Raw genomic sequence first — 26,393 nt, 5'->3', positions numbered from 1 at the left:
ATAATGTGTACAGGGTATGTACTGAAAAGGAGAAAGAAACTTCTGAGCAGATGAAACTATCAAACAATAAGAAATTGAAAATTCAGTTGCTGAATGCAGAGCTTGATTCTCAGAGTTTGGTTCTCAGAGTCTGCTGCATTTAGGGAAATAAGATATTTGTCACCTTCAGAAGAAACTTACACAAGAAATTCCCTGAAGTGGAAAGAAAGACACACACCTCCTCAGAACTAACCAGGGGGTTAGCTATGCAAACAAATTTCATTAGTTATCAGACTGTTCTGGATAATTAAGTCTCATGAGCCAGGGTGTAATCACTGCAAAACTCCCTCCCTCTCCCCACCTCTATGTATAACTTTGAATAGATTCCTCATGTGTCTTGTTCCTGTTTTACTTTAGCTCATCTGTCATACCACACTACAGAGAACAGCACGCAGAAGTGAGCTGTTATCTCCCAGACTGAATTGCTAGACCAAAACAAGTGACTGGAACTCCTGCTCTAGTGAACCTAAGCTCTCTGCACCTGACTATTTCTGTACTCAGAGAGACTTCTCAGAGATAACTTACCTCTATACACAGAGACTGGGAGCCACAGAAGAAAGCAGACAGAAGAGTGGTCTGGATTCCTGTAGGTGAAGGTCACCCACAGCTTTGGATGAATCCACAGAACTGCAGGCAGGCAGATCACTGCATCAGGCTTTTGCCTGCCCCATGGGTGAGCTGTGCACAGTGCAAGGCTGCCAACCATTCCCTGGATCAGCACTGGGAAAAAAGAGCTTTGAGTGAAAAGAGCTTTGCAGTCACTGAAAATAGGCTCAGTTGTCAGACAAGAAGGTAGTGGAGAGAGCATAAAACAACAGCCACAGACTTGCATGGTCAGCTAGGCAGGAGAACACCTGGAGATGTCCTAGGGTTCCTCTGGCCAGCATCAAGGCAGCTGCATCCACAGCAAGCTGAAAAAACTTGCTTGTCTTGCATCTGCTAATGGCCTCAAGAGGAGAATGTAGGCCTGAACTTTGGGACTGCCTTTTTCACATTTTTATTTGAAAATCCATAATTAAAAGTATGTACATCTATGTACAAAGGGTCAGTTCCAGGAGATAAGCTACTGACAGCCAGGGTCCAATGTCTGTAATTCGCTTTTCTTAACAAATTACTTTCTGCAGTCTGAGAAGCTTCATGAGGAATTTAAATCCTTCTGGAGCTATTTCTCCAGAATGGACTTTGCTGCAAGTAACATGCTCAAGATTATTTTCTTCTTCTTTTCTCTGTACTGACTTCCGGGTCAGCCTGAGGCTGTTACAAGGCAGTATACACCCTCAGAAATTCATTTATGCACTCTGAAAAGGGTGGTTTTCCTTAAGAGTTTTCTTCTACACAAATTTATAAAGGTGATGTCTTTTGTTGAAGCCCTCTGAGGGTTTCAGCAATATTGCAATTATCATTCACCATGGTTCCTTTGGTGGTACTGTGTCATCACATAAGCATAAGACCCATCCAGCAAAATACTTACAGATGCCAAAACAGAGCAAAGGAAGAAAACTGCCTCAAGGGAAGAAGGAAAGGAAAGAGATATGAGAAAAGAAGATGAGGCAGTCTGGAAAATAGAACAGTGGGTGCACACAGCTTGCTGGAACTGGAAAGGGCGGCAACAGGTAGGACAGGTGGATTGTGCAAAGCAATCTGCAAACAGAGCCCTTATGGCTACTTCCATACAAATAAAACATTAGCTACCAAAGAACCATTTTCTGGTTGCATTGAGCAGAAATGTGCCCCTTCTTCTGGCTATCTACCCCTGACTTCAATGACCCCTATGTGGAAGACTGAGTTGATAGCTCCTGCTTTGTTTCAGCTGCAGCCATCAGTCACAATGCCATGGTTGATCACCAGAAGTTTATCAGCAGTGCAAAGATTCTGTTTTTTCTGGAGTTTGTGAAAACTGCAGAGAGGAGCTGGTGTTCACAGGGCGTAGTGCATTTGTGCTGTTAGAAACACATTGGCATATTATAACAATTCTGCAACTCAGACAGAAGAGCAATGGCAGCACTTTTCTTTCTCAGAGACAGACTGCAAATAACGAATCAGTAAGATGCAGTAACACTGTAGTAAACATTAGAGATGAAGCTTATTATTTATGAAGCACAATGGAACTTTTCTCAAGAAGACACAGCAGTGCTGACTCTCTCTAACACACTGCTGTCATTTCCTTAGCTTATTTACTGCCATAGAAATTAATCTGCTGTTTTAAGGATAACAGCAGTTACTTTGGTGGTTTGGCAGTGGATCTAAATGTCAGGGATGGAAATCGTGACATTCTTAGAGTTTAAGATAGTAAACGTTTTATTCTATTATAGGCTGAAGATTAAAAAAACCTGTGGAAAATTCAGGTCACAAGAAGCAGCAAGTTTCTTCCAAATCTAGGGGACAGCTGCATTACAGGCTTTAATTCCTGCTTCTTTCTCTCCATACTAGAAATTGAAAACTTATGAGTGATGTATCTATGTCCATACTTAATTGCAAATGACTTATTTTCCAGACATCCTTCTCTGTATCACTCCAGCTGTTATAAGGTAATGCAGTACGTTAGTAGGTGGATTTTTTAACTTGTCTTAGGTATCAGCAATTCTCTTCCTCCTATGTAATTCTGTTTTCTGTCCCTAGTGCAGGAATATTTAGAGAGTGTTCCACACCCTTTGGTGCATTCCAGAAAACAGAGCTTACTTTATAACAGATTAAACTGAACTTGCTTGGTGAAATAGGTGCAGAATCAGAACACAAGGGTATCCCTGCTTCAAATTCCAGCAGATTAATGATAAACCGTACACTGGTAAAATGCAGCCTGGAAAGTTACAACCATTTCCAAAGTTCCAGAAAGAATGAATGATACCCCCACTGGAGGTTAATCACTCTACCTTAGGGGTGACATACCATATCAGGTATTTAGTTATTATAGAGAAACTCCTTCTTTCACAAGTACCTAAACTACTGTTAATTATTCTGGAAAGATTTTCTTCTGTGTAAAGTCCAGATTTTTTTTTTTCCAGCTAGAGAGCATGAACAATTTTATAAAAGAATCTGCCATACAAGGTGTTGATATGTAGATAAAAGATTTGACTCTCTGACATGTCAGAATTTAATAACACGGCTGGAGAAGGTAAAGGCAGAAAATCTTTGAAGCATGGTGTTCTCATGAGGAATACACAAGGGGACAGTGAACAACTCTAAGGCAAACTTCTTCTTTGGTTCCCCAGACCTGCTCTGCTTCCTACAGTGCCAGCCAGGTCACCTGCACCTCCATTTTTGATATTCATCTCTAGTCTCTGTTTTTTTCTTGGAAATCCATAACTCTCTTAGCAAGTCTCTTTCTGGAACCTTCTATCTCAACTCCCAGCATGTACTCCCCCTCCAGACAATTTATCTTCCTTGGAATACAGTTGGAATTGCATTCTCATCTGTTCTAAAAATCAGACCTAATTATCGACTTAATTACCTAACTTTGAATTACAATAATGTTAATTAATATTTAATTCTTATTCCATATAATCAGCTGGAACAGTAGTGGAAAAAAAATCCTTTGTGTGGCATTTTATAGCAATTAATTTGCTTTGGTGTTTAAGAACAAAGGCATTGGTTTGATGATGTTCTTGGTTTAAGACAACAAAGCTGGTGTATTGTAATCAGCACCAACATGTACATGCATCTCTTGCTTTCTTCCCCTGCTGTTCTCCTGCCCCAGTGTCAGCCTACTATTCACTAAAAAAATGTTTTATTGTACATGCCAAGTATTTAAGAGATGCCTAGCTAATCATCCTTAGGTTTTGGAAAGTAATGTATGCTGCAAAATGTCTGTATACTTTTAGTGAGATTTTTGTCTTTTTTATGTCTAGGTTGAGGGCTTTTTCATTTAAGAAAATCAAAAAAATTTGTACAGAAGTAGTAACTATGTTTCACATTAATTTCCTATGTATGCTGAGGAGAACTATTAAATTTTAACTGCTATTACTACTCTAAATACTCAAAAAAGAAGATGATTGTCTTCTTGGCTGGATGTGTTAAATATGAAATCAGAGCATGCTTCTAATTTATTTTTGCACATACCTTATACAGTTTTAGTAGAAGTTACATGTTTTTCAGTTCCTGATTTTCAAAAATTTCTGTGTTTTCTTTCATATGTAAATAGTCTGGTAAGCACCTGGTGAGCAGGCAGTCCTTGGAAATCTGGGGTGATACTACGTTTGAAGTTTGGAGTTTCCTGGGCACCTAAAATTAAAACTCAACAGTCATTTGTACACAGTTAATTTTGTGCCAGGACTCACTAGACAGAGCTTTCCTCCCCTTCAGGTCATGATCCAAATCTCCAAGTTAAAGATAACAGCAGCTGATGCTGAAGATTGGATGATTTAATCAAAAGTGAAGACGAAAGTGTCTCCTGTTTCTATTCCATTGAAATTCAGTTCACTGCTATGAAAATCTGAAACCTACCAGAACAATAATAAAATCAAGCTGTTTCCCAGCAAATCCTTTGTTATCTAGTTGAGAATAGCACTCAAAATGACTTCTTACCTTTTACAGTGAAAGTACAAAGGTCCTATCAAAAGAAAAACCAACATTCAATAAAAAAAAAATCATTCAAGCTTATTCTCTAGGGAAACAAGGAATGGCAAGTCCAAACCTAGCAGTGGTTTCTCTCTGTGCTTACTGATGTAACTTAGAAACGAGTTTGTTGTTTACATGCAAGCCTCTGTGTTATTTTACACACCTTTGGATATCCCATCTGGTCTCCAGCCACTACTGCTGAAAAGCAACTATTGTCCCCTATTCCTGTAGCTTTTTTTTTTTTTAATCAGATGTAAACGGCCACTACAATCACAACATGGCTTGAGAAGTAAAGAAAAAAAAAAAACAGTGAAATAAAATTATAAACCATGCTAGCTTCAACAATGTATTTTATATATCAGTCAGTGAACAGTCTCTAGTAAAGTGATTTGGTAACAGTCAGAGGTACCCTGCTCTAAAATGTAAAACACATTATGTCATTAAGGAGTCCTGCTTTAGTGAATCTAAAAGAATTAAACCAGTTTACAGATAGACAAAGGAATTATTTAGGAGTGGCAAATTCTGCTGGACTACATGAACAGTTTACAAAGGAGGAAATAAAGTAATCTTAATATTTCTCCCTGCTTCACAGACTTTTAGTACTTAGCTCAAAACAAACCATTCAAAGAGTTTTCTGGCCAGGCAAATGAATACAACAGCACACACACACACACACACACACACACACACACACACACACACACACATATATATATATAGAAAATAATCACCAATTCTTACTTAAAGCCACTGCTTTACTCCTTTTGCAGAACTGTGAAGATAAATATCAACCAGTTTGTGCCACAGTGCTGCTAAGCACAGGAGATAGCTTCAGGGAGAAACAGCATGAGCAAGGATTATCCAGAGCCGTGGGAAGTGGACCTAATGATTGAGAAGGGACAGCAGCCTGGGCTTCCAGAGAAGGAGGCAGCAAGGCTGTGGGGTTTTTGCCATAAGATTCACAAACTGTCTGAAATTTCAAGAACTACATCTAACAAACACAAACCAAGTGCCTCTAGATCATCTCAATCACAAACAGAATGAGCTCAGCCCCAGGAACACCCAGACTTCACACTTCTGCTGATGGAGAAATTGTTATTATTTAAGATATAGTGTGGGGCACTGTTGAAATCAGCACAAGGAAAACAGAAATCTAGCTCTCTGGTAAAATATCTCTCATGCTAATTTCTGGAATCTTTAAAATGTCCCCAAGTAGCTGAAGCAGATCATAGAATCATTTAGTTGGAAAAGATCCTCAAGATCAAGTCCAAATGTAAACCTACCACTGCCAAGTCCAGCACTAAACCATGTCCCTAAGTGCCACATCTACATGTATGTTAATACCTCCAGGGATGACAACTCAATACTTTCCCTGGGCAGCCTGTTCCAATGGCTGACAGCACAGATGTAACTCCAGTCACAGCATCCCCAGGCTCAGCCATCCAGTCAGTGTTTACCCAGTAAACACCTCTCCAAGCCATGAGCAGCCTGCTTCTCCAGGAGGATGCTGGAGAAAATGCTGAAAATGAGAAATGCTGTTAAAAGCTTTACCAAAGACAAGGTAGACAACATCCACAACCTTTCCCTCATCCACTGAACAGGTCATTTTGTCATAGGAGATCAGGTTGGTGAAGCAGCACCTCCCTTTCCCAATCCATGCTGGCTGGGCTGATCCCCTGGCTGCCCTGTTCCTGCTGTGGGATCTCACTCAGGACAATCTGCTCCATGACCTTCCCTGGCACTGAGGTCAGGCTGACAGACCTGTGGTTCCCCAAATCCTCCTTCCAACTCATTCTGTAGATGGGTGATGCTTTTGCAGAATTCCAGCCAGCAGAGACCTCCCTGTTTAGCCAGGACTGCTAGTAAACATTTGAGAGATGCTTCAGCTTTCTCTGTGTGGTCAGTTGTTTTCTGTGCCTTCTCACAGTTTGATTACTTGAAAGATGTGAGGCAGCCCCAAGAGACCTGAGACACATGAACAACAAAGGGCTTCCTCACTGATATTTCACATTATCACTGGAAGCCAAAGGCAGCTTTTTAAGATGTAGTTGGAGCTGCTATTCTAATCTTTTTAGTCTCTTGGCACCTCTGTGGGCAGTCCCAGAGCTATTTTTATTTCAGAAATCTACATTCTCTGCATACTAGCAAGAAAACAGTCGCTAAAAGAAGGATAGACAGAAACTCACAAAAATTTAACTCTTTCTGAGAAAGTTGACTCCTCACAGCCTTCAAAAAAAGTTGAAGATTTCTTTCAAGTCCAAATATGCTTCTATTGTAAAAACGTCTGTTTGTATAAGGATTTCAGAGATAACACAAATTCTTAGGACTTCATGGTGAGGTGAGTCAAGGTTTTCTGGGATTGTCGTAAAAACTGATTACACATTGCCAGATAAGAAATTCCTCAAATTATTTAAACAGCTGACACATAAATGAGCTCTTACTAAAATGACCTCTTACTAAAATGACCTCTTACTTTAAAAGTGGTGGTCAGTACTAAAATAATCTTTATGCATACACTTTGCTGCTGACATAAATCTACATCTGAAACTAAACTTGTGCAATTGAGCATCTTTGGAATGTCCTTCGGAATTCTAATGAAAACATTTTTATGTGCAGATATAATTCAAAATTTTGTAAAAACATCATTGTATTTATAAATGTTTTGGTAAACTAGGTCACTGCTTCTTTCAGTACATTGAAACAAATTTTAACTGGAAAAAAAAAAGGAAATTGAGCAAGAAGAAATTAGATATTGTTCTCACATGGTTGAAAGCCTACAAAAAGGCCATCTTTACATTTCCCACTGTTGGTGACAGGGGCACCTACTCCAGAAAACCTACCTAGCAGTTACATACTTCAAGCAAAGAAAATTGCAATCTCTAGTTGTTTAATCTGTTCTTTGCTTATGAAACTACAGCCAAGCATTCTAAATTACCACAAAAATAATGGCAAACCACATGAAAACAATTATTTTTAATACCACAAGAACTTCAGAAGAAATCCCTAAAACTTCCAGAGTCAAAAGAACGCATTCTAGAACTTTTAATTAGAACTTGTGGTTGCTATGGGGAAAAAATTGTCACTTACAACAAAGCCACATCTTTCTGTATTTAATTAATCTAAAAACTGAAAATAAAAACCTCAAAACAAACACTCCCCACCCTCTCAGTGTTTAGGTATGCAAGAATCCAGAGTTCTTATGTCACTGACTTCTCCATTTTCCTGTCCTAATGTCACTTTCTGCCACCAGTTAGGCAAACTATCGTCTCAGTGGAGCATTATAGCTATTCAGGAGGGGGGTTTTGGTTAGTTGGTTTTTTGTTTGTTTTGCTTGTTGCTATTTTAGAGATGTCATTTCCTTTGGCATTGATGTCACAATTCTGAAATTAAAAGTAAATAATCAATTACCATCCATGACCAGTTTGATTTGAATGGTATACACAGACACACACTACTGAGCTGTACATAGTGCACATCCACAGGAGGACAATTACCACATTAGGCAGCTTAAAAATTAAACTGGACTCATGCTTAGAAAAGGACAGAGAAAAATAATGGCTTAGCCTATACCTAAATCAGTCCCAATACCCTATGTTTTCTCAGATGAGATATGTTAGATTTCTCTGTAATCTATGTTAGATTTATCTGTAAGTTGAGTATTACGCAACTATTGAGGGTTTTACTCGGTTAGATGTCTTTCTATTATTTAACCAAAAAAAAAAAGTTTAAAACCTCTTCAATTGGACAAATTATTCTCACAAAACCACAGCTCCAAAATACTGTGGTGAGGTAGGTACAAGGGAAGGCTGCTTTCTCACCCAAAGATTGCTTCACAGATTCTTCAGGGTGTCTCTCTTAGCCAAGAGTATTTGCTCCCAGCTATCATTGCACCTGTCTCATCACTCCTGTTTGAGCAACAGATGCAATGTTGCAATTACTCTCTTCAAATGTAATCAGGGCAGGTTTCTCTCAGGCCTCCCCCAGGGTTGTACCTGCACACACACATTGAAACATGAACATTAAAGCAGAAATGTTGAAGTCTCAGCAGGGGAATTCAGAAGCCTGCCCCTGTTCATCCTGTAGCCGAAATCTGAAAGGCTTTAACAAACACAGTTTAAAAAGCAGCACATGGTCTTTACCTGTCTCTGCACACACAGAGATTGTACATGGGCCCTCACACACACAAATTATGCATTTCCTTTAAAAGGAGGTCCAAGAAGTAAAATTCCCTTTCTAAATGCATTATGGAATATTAAAGTTTTGAAGCATTATTTCCTTTAGAGTTTGTCCATGACAATTACACAGTCAGAGATCATCTGCTTATACTTTATGGCTTAAAGAAATCCAGGCACTTCTTGATAATGAATAAAATAGAGATAATGCTACACAAAGAATGCTGTTCAAATACAGGTGAAAAAGACTCCTTTCTTTTGACTTTCTTTCATCTCTTCTACCCTCTACAATAGGGATTGTCTTCAAAATTAAAGATGTCTTCTGCAATTGCTTAAATCTAGTCTTTGGCTAAAGTGCCTCTCTCAGCTCAGACTACACTTAAAATTTAAGCCATGTGAATATTTGAGACAGCCCTGACAGGTGAATTTCAATAATCACTTCTCTTCTATGAGTATTATCCACTTCAGTAAGAGGGCCTCGACCCTCTGTGGCATCTGTTTGCAGCTGTCAGAGAGGACACAAATGCATATGGATAGCAGCCAAGGAGGTACCTTAGAGCATTGTTTCAGATAACTTCACATATCCAGAAATGTTTCTTCTGCTCCAGCCTGGGAGTCACTCAGAATCGTTAGCCCTCATTATGAGCTTGAGTAAGACACCACCTGCTCTGAAGACAGTGATAGTTATAGTAGGTTCAAAATATGAATGGACAGAAAAAAAGACTCTAAATCTACCTGAAAAAGCTGTATTTCCTCTATATTTGTCAACAGGGAAATGCAAGGTGTTAAAACATCTGATGAATTTCCCTGGGCACAACCAATTAACTTCTGAATTGGCTCCAAAATAACTGCAAATTAGTTCTCTCTCTAAATACTCTTGGGGGTGGGGGTGGAATTTGAATGTTACTTTCTTTTGAATCTGTGCATTGTTTGTACTTTAAAAGAATAGTAAAGGTGCTGTAGAATTCTTTCCTACTATCCTAGAATGACCAAGTAACATATTGCACTCAGAATACTGGGTTGAAATTCACACTGTAAGTCAAAAGTTACAAACTTCAGAAGAGTGTAAGAAGAGTTCTTTTTCTGATCAACCCAGGGACCAGTTCCTGTTCTCCAGGCAAGAAGGAAGAAACAGCATGCTGCTGTCTGCAGAAACCTCCAGAAAGTCAGCGCATGCTGCTAATGCAGACTGGGATGTGACACAGCTAGTATAAGCATCTGCAGAAACAAACAGCCTCCTCAGATATGTAAGCTTATCATTTATTTGGCAGAGAAGAAATTTAAAGTGTACCAAAGCTGCAAAATGAAACATAATTATTTTTTAAAATAGGAAACTGAAACGGGAATTGATGGCTAGGTCAATGGAGAGTATCCTTCAATTAATCAGATCCCTGCAAATTGAAGAGTGTGCTGTAATGCACATCACACAGGCAATGCAAAAATCATGAAACTGCAGGAGAGATCTGTTGCTTTAACAATTCACTTCACTCCTTATACAACAGTGAGCAGAAATAAAAATGTTCACAGCTGCCCTTTCTTCCTGTCTAGGTCTAGGACACAAGAAAACCTTCCAAAGTATAAAAGGGAATCTTCTATTGTTCTCTTATCTTTTAAGGAGATAAATAGTGGCATTCATTAATGTAGCATGAATCACTTTCCTTGGTACAGGTACTGAACAAACAGAAATGTCCGTCATTTTCCAGCTACTTATTTTCTCATAATGACACAAATGTTTAACTTGCCAGGTAGGGCCATTATTATGGAGAAAGGGAAGAACAGTATGGTTATTGTAGCTGAATAATTACGTACCACAACACCTACAAGTTGAAACAAACTTGACGTAAAAGCGAAGGAGCGCAAACGGAGTTCAGGCAAACAGTGATGGCTTTTCACTGATAAAGATGAAAGATGCAGATTTTGTAAAGTAAACATGCAGAGCAGCCTGTAGCTTCCAGTAAGCGATTTTCACCCCAGTTCAATCAACACGTGATTTCACCCAGATCCTAAGTTTGTGTTTCTTGGACATGTTTCTACACATCTGCTACCATGAACATCCTCCTGATTCACTCAAGCATGACTACACAGAAAGAAATCCCAAGTTTAAAGTTCAAAACGTATGCTTAACTAAAGAACATGCTGAAAGATACTTTCAGCGTATCAGGTTTTTTTTCCTGATTAATCTATTATGGATGTAACTGCTATATCAGAGGAATCTGCTTTCTATACCTTCAACATTTTAGGGACAAACAGAATAGAACATCACTGCATATGAGTCAGCAGTGGGCCCTGGCAGCCAGAAGAGCCAACTGTATCCTGAGGTGCAGGATACAGCATCAAGCAGGAATTATAGAAATTTTATTTTATGAGTAGATCGCAGGGAAAAAAAATGCCCATAAGTCAAACATTCTGACATTGCAATTAGGGATTAAAGTGTGACACACAATTCAATATTTGCCAACAATCACGAAGTCCAAAATAGCTTTTTTTTTCAATCATGCCTCCTGCAATGGAAAATGATACAAAGATAGTATGTATCCTAAAGGCACACATTTCCAGCACATATTAGTATACTCCATTTCAATGTTTTTTTAAAAAATTACTCACAAAAGTAGATGTCTTCATTGTATGTCTTGCTTTGGTATGTAAAGAATAGGCTGTCAGAAGACATTTGAAAGAATAAAATACAGAAAGCTAAATTTTTAATCTGTGAAAATTTTACTTTGAGGAAAATTTGCTTCAAAAGCAAGCATACCCATTACTACTTATTCACTTTCTGGCAATTTACCCATTGTTCCTATCCCAAATCATCAAGAAGATACTGAATATTTAATCTGTATGGGCACATATTTGCTGTCTCACTTCTGCTGAAGTGCTAAATGTTGCTAAAGGGTACACTTCCTCTGAATTAAGATCTGACTGCTATCACCCATCTGAACTCCACACATTTCCTTCACAGGCTGATGACTGACAAATTATATCTGCTTCAAATAACAATGCTGGCAAAGCCGGCAGGTGCAAAAACTGCAATTCAACCTTGTTAGCCTTGCCCAGTTCCGAAGCTCCAAAGGTTTATTTAACCTGCAGAAGTTGCCTTGCCTGCTGGGACAGCACAGGGGATGAGAGCTGGTGAGACGGGACACAAATCACATCCCATCCCATCCTTGCATGCAACAGCGCCTTCCAGTGGCTCCGAGGGCGCAGGAAAAGCCCTGGCTCGCAAGAAGGGATCGCAGCGCATGCAGAACTGCAGCAACACAGAGCAGCCATGCAGCGCTCACCTGCGGGAGCACCACCTGGGCGGGCTGGGGAAAACACAGCACCCCTGCAGCAACACGTGCACAAGTGAAAAGCAGGAAATCAGTTTTATAATCGGCCTGAAAAATCTCCTGAGCAGAGCAGATTCAGCAAATAATGAGATCTTGTACATTAAAGACAATATAGAAATTGATCCTTTTTTTTTTCCCCACAGTAATACGAGGTTAACAAACAGCTTTGGAAAAACTGGAAGTCAATCGTTTCAAATTGCAAATTAATCCTCAGGAACCAATCTTTAATATGGTTTATCAGTAAAAAATTCTTGGAAATACAGAATGGCTATGTCCATTCTGGCACAGTAAACTATATCTGGTAATCAAAAATCTCTCCAAACCAATAGTTTGTGAAATTTATGATAGAAGAAGCTAAAGAGGCAAACTCATTTATCAAAAACTCTCACCTCAGTTTAAAGTAAAGGCTGTCTTGCAAGTAGCTGTTTACTTGTTGAGTTGCTGCCATAATTAATTCCTACAAATCATTAGGAAAAAGCAATTGCACAAACCAGAATAAGACAAACTCCCATAATTCTATTGACAATTTATATTCTCATGAGGTCCTGTAAACACAGTTATTTCATAACATTTACATGCAATATGTGATTCCATATTTATATGTAAGAAAGATCCAATCTAATTCTGTTAAAGATCAGGCCACTGCACTTGAGCCTCCGAGTTACATTTCAATATACACTGATGATGAAACACTTTCTACTTACATCTACATTCCATCCATGCAAAGAACAGCATTAATCAGCAACTATTCAATGTGCAAAATTTGACCTTTTATACTGGGACCTCTATGAGAACACTGTTTGCACAATTAAGTTCTGGTTTTTTTCAATACTTAAAGGAGGCTTTTAAGAAAGACTGGAATAAATTTTTAGCAGGGCCTGTTGCAATAGGAGAAGGGGTGATAGTTTTAAACTGAAAGTGGGTAGATTCATACTAGATATAAGGAAGATTTTTACAGCAAGGGTGGTAAAAGACAGTACAGGTTACCCAGAGAGGCAGAAGATCCCCTATCTCTGGAAACATTCAAGGTCAGGATGGGTGGGGCTCAGAAGGCATCCCTGGTCATTGTAGGAGAAGCTGGACTAGACAACCTTTAAAAGTTTCTTGCAACCCAAATTATTCTATTATTCCCTTTTATATTTCATGAAGTTTTATTGAGTTTTTTTTACAGATGAGATTGACTTTCCTATGCAAACACGTGCCATTGGTACTATGTGTTTAAAGAAATATGGTATGTTAACTTCAAAGTCTTTTAGCTTTACAGTACGAAACCTGGTTATTATAGAAGACTAAAATCATGAGTATTTCACATTAATTCATAAATTAAATATTTTTAACTGTCCGTCTTCAGCTATTTACTCCTCTATACAGAAAAACAACCCTAAGTATATAATAGTTATCTATGTTGTCAAAACAGGAAGCAATCTTCACTGAGTTTAATTTAAGGCCAGTCGCATTGGATTCTCTATATTGGCTTTCAAGGTCTCCAGAAACTTTGAAGCCAGTTCATCATCCACCACCCGACCATCACTCGAGAGAGTCACTGTCATGAGCTGATGCTGCTCAAGTTTCTCATTCCCTTCTTCATCTTCCACAATCTTGAGCGCTGGTCTTGCTCGGCCCACAGCGAGGATGCAGGCCTGAGGAGGGTTTATGACTGCTGTGAAATCACTGATGCCAAACATGCCCAGATTGGAGATACTGAATAAAACAGAAAAGAGTTCCAGTAACATCAGAAATTACATAACCCCTCCAGGAAATAATCTATATACAAGAACAGCTATGATTTAAATTTCCTCCAAGGCAAAACCCATTAAATTAAAAATAGATCTGAACAGTTTTCAGTTGAGCACATTCAGACTCTTAAGGGTTTGGAATTTTTGCAATTAAAAATTATGCACCTTTTAAAAAGTCCCATTTCTTTACAGCAATATAGTCTTGCCCTGCACACAATGAAACCATAAAGTAAACCAGGAAAGCAATGTCTTTAAATATATTTTGCCTGTCCCTGTTACAAGCCAAATATCTTTTAGACTGAACCTCACAGCTGCAAGTTACAATGTCTGCTGGTATCCCCTAAGCAATAAAATTTGGGCATCCAGGTATCACTCAGGTATCACATGAAAACATTTCTGTCTGTGTCACCACCTGTCAAGTGGTATATTAGGAAAGGCTTGGATTCTTCTGTGACAAGTTGTCTATGGAGAAAGGTGGCCCACCATCTCCTCCTTCCTAGTTACAGTTACAGCAAAGAGTGGAAAAAGGATTAAATTGTACAGTCCAATGACCAAATGGCACCACTGCCATGTTCACCATACACCAGGTCCTTAAATGTCACATCCACCTGCTTTTTGAACACTTCCAGGGATGGTGGTTCAACCACTTCCCTGGACAACCTCTTGCAATGCTTGACAATCCATTTCATGAAGAATTTTTTCCTAATATCCAATCTAAACTTCCCCTGGTGTCCCTTGAGGCCATTTCCTCTCCTCCTGTTACAACCTAGGAGAAGAGGCCAACCCACACCTCACTACAACTATACTCCTTTTAGGTAGAAAGAGTGAAGAGTGATATGGTCCCTCCTGACTTAACAATCTCAGTTCCTTCAGCTGTTCCTTACAAGACTTGTGCTCCAGACCCTTCACCAGCTCCACTGCCCTACTCTGGACACACTCCAGGACCTCAATGTCTTTCTTGTGGGGATGGAACCAAAACTGAACACAGATCTCAAGGTGTGGCCTCACCAGTGCCAAGTACAGATGAAATGAACCCGTAGCAGGGTAATTGTTTCCCCCTGATACAAGACACCCAGTCTAGGTTTGACCCTCAGAATCATCAGAAGGAGTTTCATCCTAAACAGAGCAACATTTTAAAAGCAATGCATTAAAAGACAATGGAATAGCTGAGGATAAAACAGTTCTGAACCCATGGTGCATGTATTAAATGCTGCTAGAGTTTTACCTAAAAGATCCTCCCTGGTACTCTTCTGGTAACAGTTTTCCATCTCTGGCCTTCTTTGCTAGAGCCTACAGAAAATGAAAGAAAACAGGCAGAGAAAAGTAAAAAATTATTATGTTGCAATAGACTAATTCTTTTTATTTCAGTAAGACATTTTAAGTACCATACAGACATTAAGTAAGCAAAAATCACTTGCTTTTGGATTTAGGGAAGCACCTCAGCAACACTGTTGTTCTATCAGCAATGATTTGGCAAAGAGACTAGAACACAAAACTTCATTTTCCCACCAATATTGGCTGTTCAATAAAAGCTGTTCTCTCACCTTACAAATATTGATCCAGTTTTTACAATGAAACCACCATTCTCTCTGGTGGTTTTAGATTATCTAGCAAAATACTGATGAGATAAATTTACAGTATTCTTAACATATTTGTTTAAAGAAACTGACATGTACCATTTCAGAACTTTCTATCAGATTGAATGAATATATTTCTCCCAGCTAAACTACCTTTTGAAGGCTGCCTTTAAGGCCACTCCTTCTGTGATCTCCATTTCATTTGTGAGACTTTTCTTTAAAATACAACAGAAGAAAGCTTCAAATACAGCCCAAGAAGGTCATACTATGTTCCACGATAAGATCACAGAGTTGTAAAAAATTCTAAAATTCATAATAAGCATGTCAAGTTACAAAGATACACTGAGCTTCAGTTTAGGCTTTTTCTCATCTCTGAATAACTGGTGAAGACAATAGCCATGGGAACAGCATTCACACAACAGGATCAATAGAAGCATGATGCGTTTGTGCAATTGCATTATTTGAATGATGACAATCCAGGGCCAGGATGCATATGACCTGGAAAGAAGTCAACATTAACATGCAACAGAAGGGACAGATAAGCAATTACACAAAGACAGTGCCTGCCAAACTACAAGGGAGACTGACAGAGAAGCATCTGCAGTTCCAGTGTGTGCATATCAGGTAAGTGTTTATTTCAGTAATTCAGTGAAGAAGTTGAAAAGCAAAATGATGTTGGTGTGGACACCTATGTCACACACATTCCCCTTGAAAGGCAAGGGGAATGCTCACTATCATGGCCCCATTGGACATAACACAAGCTGCATTTCCATCATGGGAACTGCAGGACATTGATCTGTGGTAAGAGAGGTTTACAATGCTGCACACTATTACAGGTATTGGGGATTATAATGAAAGTACAACACTGAACAATGCTTCTCTTCTTGTCATTCTATCACTAACCCCACAACCACCTCAACTGACCTTCCTCCTCAACTGGTTACTAGTGTAAGGAATTGCTTTCACAACACATTCAGTATAAAGTAAGCAATATGGACTGGAAAAAAAATCTTAAAAACAGCCATTGATGAATGTTTTGTGGTATGATCCATCTTTTTCTGCCACACCTTTTTGGCTGTTCCCATCCATCAACACAGACTATTATGGCTTCTATAGTTTCACACAAAAGGCAAGAATTTACAAAGTACAGTAGTGTCGAGTTTGGGGACACTTTTATGTCCTAGGATCTGCTTCCATTGCATTCCTCAGATGCTGTAGGCCTTTAATTAGCACTCGTTAAATGACAAAAAATGGCCTGTCTTGGGACATCATTCAGTCTACTTTTGCCTGCCAAAAACCACTCCTTTATCTGGCAACAACTGCCACATATCACTCTGACTGGCACCTGGTCTATGCAAAGTACTGCTCATTAGTCTGAGGAGTTTAATGTTACAGCCTTAATTGAACTGCATATTGAAAAAAATGCAGACAGAAATATGTTTCATAATATAACTGCAAAGAGAGAAAAAGCAGACAAGAAATTTTCTGGGAAAGGGAAAAAACACAAAAAACCCAAAATCTCAAACCCCAAGACTGGAAATACTAATGAAACTAGCACTAAGTAGCATTCTCTTGAGGATTAAAGAATTTCAATTATATTAAATTGCAAAAGTCTGCACAGGTTTATTTTTCAAGCAGTCTAGCCACCATTCAACTAAATAACACGATATTATTGTTGATGAAAAATGGAGTTGCAAAATTAATAAGAATTTTGAAGTGTAAGTAATGCTGAAACCGCTTTAGTTCCACTGCCTTTGTTATTACTGATGTGTATCTGGGTCACGCTACATTTTCTGCTACAGAAAACCATACAGCTGCTCCATTCCTCAGCCTGCTGCACATTTCAGACCCACCTTTGCAGAGGCAGCAATTTCCTTTATTCCCTTGGCAGCAACATCTTTTATGATCGGTGTAATGAGCCCTCTGTCCGTTGCCACGGCAATGGAGATGTCAATGGACTGCAGCCGCCTGCAGGCTTCCCCATCCCACGTTACATTCACATCTGGCATTTGCTAAAACACAGACAATAAAAAAAAGACAGCTGTTAGAAGAATAACAGTGCAATCAGTTATTAAGAAAAAGGAAATTCCTTTAAGACACATAGCTACCTACAGGAATCCACCAAGCGAATTAGCTTGCTGATTTTATTCATTTTTACTTCATCAAAAAGAAGGAAATGTATGCACCAGAAACTAAAAATGGCAGGACAGACAGAAGTTTGTTTGGTGTTGCTAGGAAAAAAAAAACCCACATTACTTCAAATGTAATGTAAATTTATTCACTAATACCACCTTATGATGGCCAACATGTAAAGCCTCAAAGCAGTGCAACTTCTCCCACAAAATAAATCACAGGATGCTGGATCTTAAAGCATGGAAATGGACATCCTACTATACTCACATGTTGTTTTTCACTGATGTCTCAAGCATGATTCCCAACAAATAAAATATGTTGCAGGTACACTCACTGTTATTCAGATGTTCTCCTAAAATGCATCAGATTTTATTTTTTTTTTTTTGTGGGTGGACTAAGTTAAAATTGAGATGTTCACTGATAATTTCATTTAGTTCTTTGAGTTCAATGAAATGAAGAAGGTATTCCAGAAAAATTATGGGAGGGACACAATATCAAAAGTGACTGTCTATCTAAAGTAACTGCACTCCTGGGAAGAAGTGGTATGACAGTACTCTGTGTTCCTATTCTTCAACACCAGCATGTATAGTGGGAAAAAAAAAAAAAAGGAAAGAGAAAAGAAGAAAAAAGTATGTAGTATTCTTCTTTGCAAGCTAAATAAACTTCTAGAAGTCCTACAGTTTACACAGTTTTAAGATGCTCTCAAGCAGGTGCTGTGCAACTCAAACTCTTTATATAAAGGTATTCAAAAGAGATGGTAGAGACAGAATTTGTCACTTCAACAATGGAAGATTTCTTTTTAAAGGACAGCTGCTATAGGAGGTGTTGCTACAAAGCCCAGCCACTTCAGGATATCAGCCTGGAAGTTTTACTTCCTTCCTGCATCCTTTTCCCTCCTTGTACCAGAAAGAAGAATGGTTCTACTGGGCTGTCACCTGGTGAGCCCACTGGCACATTCACAAAATCTTGGCTGTCAAATGTCAAGACCAAGCTGAAACACAGAAGCCATAACTGGAGTTGTGATATCCTAAGTGAAGGAGAAATTTCACATGTCCAGGAACCAATACAAGCAGTATCTTGAGGTGTGTCAAACTGTCAAACCAGCTGCAGTCAGCTCATTAGAGCTAGAAGAACACATTTTTCATTGTTCAGAAATAAAATAGTAACAAAATATTCCCTGAAGAGCACTCAGAAAAGTCAATTGAACTGCCTTGAATTGAAACTTGAAGATGTATTCACACCACCCAGTTTCAGGGAAGAGAGGTACAGGTGGAAGTGGGTTTTCTTTTTTTAAAGCAGTTGCCCACATCTTTCCCTAAAATGCTGATACAAAGTAGATGAGATGTGAGCTTGATCATGAACTTGTTTCCTGATACACTGAGTTAAATCTGTTGGGTCTTGTTTAATGTATTATTTTAATAGTCAAACAAATGCTAGCATAGATTTCTAACAAAGCAATAGGATAGAAGAACTTTATTGATTACTTCCATATCAACACAATATTATCAGCTCAAAAGCTAAGAGCCCCCTCAGAAGACAAAACACAAAACCTCTTGCTCTCTGTCTCCTGTTCCTTTTACCTGCTCTCTGGTGCAGAGATAAGTAATCCAACACTCACAGCAGTTCATGGTAAACTTTGAGTGTCACTATTTCCTCACAAAAGGTTTCAGTAGACCACTAAAAAAAACTTCTTGTTACGTACACATCTAACAAAAGCACAGCACACATATTTAGCCCCTCCTTTTGGTTTTGGTATTAACTCGCAGAGTTTTTTTTTCCAGTCTAAATAAGGCCTCAAATTTCTCTCAGGCACTTGCTTATGAAACTGTGTAGAATCCTGTCTATTTTCTGTCCAAATTATACATTAAGCTATACCTCTTCAAATTATACATTAATATTTAGTACATGTTCAGCTAGAAATCTGTTAAGTCTTTTCCAGTCCGGTGTTCTATCAATTTCATACATCCACAGGAATACTCCCCCAACTTAAACATAAATTCCTCTCAACCTTTAAACAGTTTGAATTATCCTCACAAATGAGAAAACCAGCTCTCACATCCTTTCCAATGTTTTTATATTATTGTGAGGTAATCCAGGCCATGAGAATTCCTAGCAATGAGCAGAGCGGTTGCCAGAAGAATTTTTATTTCAAAGCAGGTATCACTCAATGTGCCGTCAGAATACACCTGAGGTAATAACAAGGTTTATGTAAGAGTTAGATAAAGACTTGCTTATAACTAAAAGAGATAAGATCTACCTAAGATTAAATTAATGATCTTGGCAATGGCTTTAGTCTGCTGACTAAGCAACTACTGGGATTTGCAGATGTTAACTGCAGTAAGTGGATCTTCACTAAGAAGTTCTCATTTTTATAGTTCACAGCGTAGACAGTGAAGAGAATTTTACCTGGAAACCTAAAAAAACCTGACAATAAGTAATACAGAATTACTAGCTTTACTGTGATCCCACTCATACCTCCACATACTCACAAAATACTTTTCTTGTCTCCTTGGCAGTTTACTACTAAAATATATTTTTAAGTCAATTATTTGCTTACCTTCAGAGTAACTGCTGTTGCCTTGATAATAAAATCATTTACAGATACTTTAATGTCATCTGCAAAGGGAAACAGAAAAATTTTAAAAAAGGATAACAATCATTGTTCGTAAGATTTGCTTTATCAGCATTTGTGTGATGACAAGATTCTAGTGATTCAGCAGGTTTATTTCTTTGAAGCATTAACAGAAAGTCACTTATCTTCAAAATCCAACAATAAAAGACGGAAAACTTCCCCCCCCCCCCCCCCCCCTTGGGACAAAAGGTACATCCATCAAGAAAAATCTCATGCAAAGACACTCAGAGTTTCAGGGGACTAAAACTGGTAACTAAAATCAGGAGTGGCATCAGAAGCAGGGATAATAGATACAAAGCAGATTAGGCCATAAAATTACCCTGAAATGCATGACATTTACACAATATTAAACTCATCATTCTCACAATACAAAACAACTACATTACCCTTCCACCACCATCACCACTGTCAGCAAAACTGATCAAGTAGCAAAACTGCCCAATTTTCAAATCTGGTTTATGGCATATTGTTGCAGTGTGATGCCATTTCCTGTTTCACCTATCCCAACCCCTCAGGTGTGCCAGCCTTTCCTTTCCCCTTGTGCCCTCCTGCTAAGAGCTGTCCATCAATCTTAGCATTCCAGCAAGGGCGTCGTGTGGTTGGCAGAAGTTCAAAAGATGCCCCTCAGGTCCGGGCTCATTGGCCTGTCCAAGTGTCTGTATCCCTTGAGCCTTCCCCTCCTCACACCTGGTTGGCCCTCACCTGTCCCTTCCCTCCCCCTGTCCCCGGGGCTTAAAAGGAAATGAGACCATGCGGTCTGGATTCTGCTGGGAGCTGTTTCAGAGGTCTACCACCCTGCAATAAAACTCTGGATTAAGACTCTACGATAGAATCCTCTCCTTTCTCTTCACTGTCACCTGAACCTTTTCCACCAGAGGTAAACTGAGTTCCTACTAGCCTGGATTTGTTCTGAGTGCCCAGCTGCAGCATCCAGCCGGCCAAAGGTACCTCTGAGGTGAAACACCACAGCTGCCGCCTTTGGCCCAGCAGCAAGGCCAGACGAGGCCAGGCACGTCCCACCCGGAAATATTTGGATTATTATTCCATAGCATATAACATACACATCTTTAGAAATATTTTTGCAAGGGAAAATAATTTATAGATAATTATATCAAGTGAAACATTCTTAAGTCATCACAAATTTAGAGGAGTGAACCTAGTATTCACTTACCATATAACTGGCCTGCAACATTTGCCATGATTAGTAATCTATGTATAAGAAGAGAGACAGCATTCCAACAGAACATAATGGAACTTTCAATTCTATGCTGCACTGGCAGAATTTCACATCAGACAAACCTGTACCTTCATCATCAAATATACACTGGTTTCTGTTTACATACTACATTCCTAATCCCTGGCAAAAACGTCACTGTCCAGTGTAGTAGAGCAGCGATACAGTTAAATGATCCACATCTGGTAATATTTTACCCTGCATCACTTAAGTTTATAATAGTAAAAAACCCCACAATTTCCATCAGAGGAAACATAAAAATCTACCAGGACAAGCTCTGTAATTCAATTTCATGCAAAGACATATGGCTTTTCCACCTCTGCATTTAAAGGAAATACTCATTAAGAATCAACAACAGCAGGAGAGGTGTGAAAAATATCAAGTGAGTATTCCTAACTAAGATCCTTTTTTGGTTCATTCCTTATGAACTGCTGCTGTTTAAAGAAAATATCAGCATTAGAAAATGTCTTTGACATTCAATTGTGAATAAGGTACCATTAGGAAAAATATAGGTAGAAAAATGACCTGGGTACTGTTGCATTAAAAATTAGTCACTCAAAACTTCAGTAGAAGGACAAGCAGCTCCCTATGATCATGTAGGAAACCTGAATACACCTGTCAAATTTAATTTTAGACCCCACAAACAGATAAACAAGCATGGGCTAGTCACTAGTACAGAACAGTTGGCCTCAGTTTCTCAATCAGTAGAGCAATAAAAATGTAAATTAAAATATTCTGCTGCATTATTCTGAATGCAGAGCTCACATGGCTTAGTAAAGCTACCATTTGAACATATAAGCTTTCAAACCATGACAGCAACTGTGAAGCTTCAGATCAACATTTTAAGTGTCTTAGACCTAAAATTATTTTACCCAAGTCACAAACTTAGTACCAGTCTAGGAGGTGCATGTCTCCATCACCAAACAGAGCATCACTAGTGCTTATGCAGTCTGGTTATTGTGGAAAATAAGACTTCAGAGTGATGTGTGAGTTGGCAAAGTAACACCTCTGTCTTCCTGTATCCTGACAAGTTGTCCAATTCAATAACTAACAGGAACTACAGCTTGAGTCCAACGTATTGAAAAAAAAATCTATTTGAATGCATAGTGGTCTACCTAGACAAAATCTACACCTCCTGGGGAAGTTTATGTAAACAGGAAAAATTAAACTATAGTATAACCACATTAGTATTACCACATGTTAAAGTAAATCAGACTACTTACCTTTGGCCAGTTCTTTTCTTAATTTCAAAACAGCATCAATGGCACAGTCAGCAGCAGCATATGCATGAGGTATGGTGGTTTTAGATTCTGTTAATCTCTTAGCAATAACTCTTCGGATGTTGCTAGCTGGGATTTCTGTGAATGTGCCCTGAAAGAAATCATATGCTGCATATTAAATATCAGGACAGCCAACAGTTCCCCTTTGCTGAAAGTACTCCAGCATTTACACATTACCATCAGTGACTCCTGCACATGTCAACTATCCCCTAGGTATCCAAAAGTGATACATTCCAACTACTTAAATTAACATGACAAAGACCATTGAGTGTTCTAGTCTATTTCTATTAACTAAGATCAACACAACAGGTTTTACATAACAATTACATTTTACTGCATAGAATTAACCTTGCTTTTAAAAAAATAATCCAAATATTGAGGCATTTGTTTTCAGCCAGAGTATATAAGCACTGTTCCATCTTCCAGGTTTGGCATATTGCTCAGATTATGCTTTGCTCCATTTAAATTATAAAAGAACAGTTCCTCAGTAAACTACTGCTTTTTCAATTCCCTTAAGACAGGCTTTACAGCATCTTTTTAGTTATTCTTCTCTCTCCTTCCAGATATATCCAATAATGTTTTAATTCCCAAGTTCTTCCTAGAAGCAGGTCAACTTGCAAGAAATCTCTTAAAATATTAGTGACTACAGAAAGCAAGAAGATAAATGATTTTGTAAAACATTATTCTGTATACTTAATTTTTAGCACATATCTCTTGAACTTACAAGGATTCATAGAATCCTTAGTACATATTCAATACTACTCAACACAATAAATTACAATATGTATGTTCCGGTGCAATCATAGAAATGTTTTATTCTGTAATGGATAGAAGTCTGAGCTTTTGAGTTGTTTGGCTCTTTGTACAGTGCAAAAAAAAGGGCAGCATTTTCTGAATATTATGAATTGTAGCTACATTGTAAACTTCAGACTAAAAAGATACATCAAATTTAGTTCTAGAGACAGAAAACGTTTTTCATAAAAGCTTTTCAATTTCCACTGATGTCTATTTCATCAAGGGCATTTATTCTTTAAAAAAATACTTTCTGGTATTTCTAACATTTCAATTTAACTTAGAAACTTACTTAAGTCCTAGAGTTTGCACAATTACTCTCCAAGGCAACCACCAAGAAGACTTTTCCTTCCTCACCTCTTGACAATTCATTAATGGACACTTATATCTTGCAGGAAAGCAAACAAATCAAGTACAGTAAAAATAAATCATCATTCTAGTTTCTCCAAGGCCTGCAATATAAATTTTCCCATCACTTCAATTTGCAAGCTTCACCAAATAGTATGCAGACCATCATTTCAAGGATTTCACAGTTTTAATTACATTTCCTTAGAATCACTGAAACATACTAAAAACTGCACATCCCTGAGCTTGGCATCTGGGTGGCCTTAGTTTCCTTCCTGTCTCTAGATCTAGAGATCTCAGGGCTACTGAAGCAGCTTTTGCACTATTCAGTTGTAGCAATGCTGAAATCTTAGCAGAAGTGTTACCAGTGCAGCAGGTTGTCCTGGTGTGGAAACTGGTGGAATTGCTGGCCTTGGATAAGAAGTCACAGCTGTTGCTTGTGAAGGAGAAGGCACTGCAGCAGGAGCTGGAGAAACCACAGGTTTCAATTCACTGGGTTTACCCTTCTGCTTCTCTTGCAGAAGTTTGAGAGCATCCCTGGTGATTAAACACAGTGAAATACTGACAACAAAGAAACTACTTAACAATTACTTAAGTATTTCTATTCCATCACTTATTCTATTTAATTAGCCACTTCTGTACATTTAAATTCCTGCTATCAAACCAAACATTAAGAAGGTGATTATTATTAAATTATATTAATTTTGTGTTGCCTTTGTGGTATCTTTTTAGTAAATTCTCATTAATTTCTATGAATAAAAGGGCCTGAATATGCAGTAACGGAAAACATTTGTGTTAGAGATGCATAACAATCATCATCACTAACTGTAAGCATGCAAAGTGATTTCTGAATTGCACTAACAATTCTTCTAAATGAAAGAACACATTTATTCAGCCTACAAAGTCTAAAGTAAAAGCTGTTTCATCTGTTGTATTTGTAATAATAGGAATTTAATGTAATTACTTAGTGCTAAGAGAAAATTGAGTAATACATTTATCACTCATTTCTCTGCACCTTTCTGACATAAATTTGCAGAGTGAGGCACAGATGTTATACAGGCCCATACTTCCTAACACCACACTGGAGAACCAAAGCCAAAGCATTCTGCAAGGATTTTTTACTGATACAGCTACCAAGACAAAATTTTCCTGTTGTGGGCACAGTATGAGAGAAAAGAGAGATTCCTATCTCCAAGCCATGACACTGTGTCTTGCTCCAGGTGCACTGCATTCATAAAGCAACAAGCTAAAGACCAGCACCTACGAGGCTGAACAGCAATAACTGCATTTCCACCACCCCTACCAATTGTAGATCTCCTCTCTTTATTCTCCAGATCTGCTAACAGAAGCCTGTATAATATACCCTAGACAAATCTCTATCATTTCACAGAATCACAGAATTTCTAGGTTGGAAGAGACCTTTAAGATCATCGAGTCCAACCCATGTTCTAACACCTCAACTAGATCATGGCACCAAGTGCCACATCCACTTTTTTTAAACACATTGAGGGATGGTGACTCCACCACCTCCCTGCGTAGATGATTCCAGTATTTGACCACTCTTTCTGTGAAAAACTTCCTCCTTAATTCTAGCCTGTATCTCCCTTGGCACAGCTTGAGACTGTGTCCTCTTGTTCTGTCTGTTGTTGCCTGGAGAAAGAGACCGAGCCCCAGCTCACCACAGTCACCCTTCAGGAAGCTGAAGAGAGTTACAAGGTCACCCCTGAGTCTCCTTTTCTCCAGGCTGAACAACCCCAGCTCCCTCAGTCGTTCTTCATAGGGTTTGTGTTCCAAGCCCCTCACCAGCCTTGTTGCTCTCCTTTGGACATGCTCAAGCCTCTCAATGTCCCTCCTGAACTGAGGGGCCCAGAACTGGACACAGCACTCAAGGTGTGGCCTCACCAGTGCCCAGTACAGGGGAAGAATGACCTCACTGCTCCTGCTGGCCACACTATTTCACCAAGACACAGCATGTACACAAAAGTTCAATTCCACAAATTGGCAGAGGAAATTAAAATAAATTAAAAATCAGACTCCTTACAACACTTCCAAGGTTTTGAAACACAAGCCATAAATACTAAACAAAGCTATCTAATTTCAGTACTGCTTGAGAGACTATTCTTGAGTGACAGCCAAGAGTTTGTTATTAAATCTTTACAGACAGAACAAAATCTCAAAACTATGCATTCTTCATTCCTCCTAAAAAGTAGCACTCCAGAAACAAGAATTAAAAATGGACAACCTCTGCCGAATGCCTCTTACCATTGCTGACTTGCTTCAATTTATTCTTACCTTCAACACATACTTCAACAAACAATATTGAAAACAAAAAAGCAAATGAGCTCAAGATAAATTTTTTCCTAATTAAAAGTTGTTACTTGTTTTCCCAAATTAATATGCTGGCCAAGATTTGTTTTAAAATTAAGTGTTTATTATTTGACACAACTACTGCATCAGGGAAAAATATTAGATTTGATAGAATGAAAATCATTCCTGAGCATGACAATTTGAGCCATAAAAAGTAACTGCATGACATAATACAAGCTTTTTGGTTAACATTTAGAAGCTACCAA

General features: G+C 38.5%; 1 protein-coding gene across 1 annotated transcript in view; it reads right to left on the bottom strand.

The window, feature by feature from the left end:
- Positions 1–10,011: 10,011 nt before the first annotated feature.
- Positions 10,012–26,393, bottom strand: part of PDHX (pyruvate dehydrogenase complex component X) — a 36,893-nt gene continuing 20,511 nt past the window's right edge. The window contains exons 6-11 of the mRNA XM_054634573.2: positions 24,186–24,357; positions 22,627–22,774; positions 20,095–20,153; positions 17,258–17,416; positions 15,053–15,117; positions 10,012–13,792 (exon numbers count right to left, since the gene is read on the bottom strand). Coding sequence (XP_054490548.2) covers positions 13,528–13,792; positions 15,053–15,117; positions 17,258–17,416; positions 20,095–20,153; positions 22,627–22,774; positions 24,186–24,357 — 868 coding nt within the window. The 3' untranslated portion in view covers positions 10,012–13,527. The remainder of the gene's footprint in view (positions 13,793–15,052; positions 15,118–17,257; positions 17,417–20,094; positions 20,154–22,626; positions 22,775–24,185; positions 24,358–26,393) is intronic.

Source organism: Agelaius phoeniceus, chromosome 6 (assembly GCF_051311805.1).
Source record: "Agelaius phoeniceus isolate bAgePho1 chromosome 6, bAgePho1.hap1, whole genome shotgun sequence".
Lineage (NCBI taxonomy): Eukaryota > Metazoa > Chordata > Aves > Passeriformes > Icteridae > Agelaius > Agelaius phoeniceus.
Note: the sequence above shows the minus strand (reverse complement) of the source record. Positions and strands in the feature narration are given on the sequence as shown.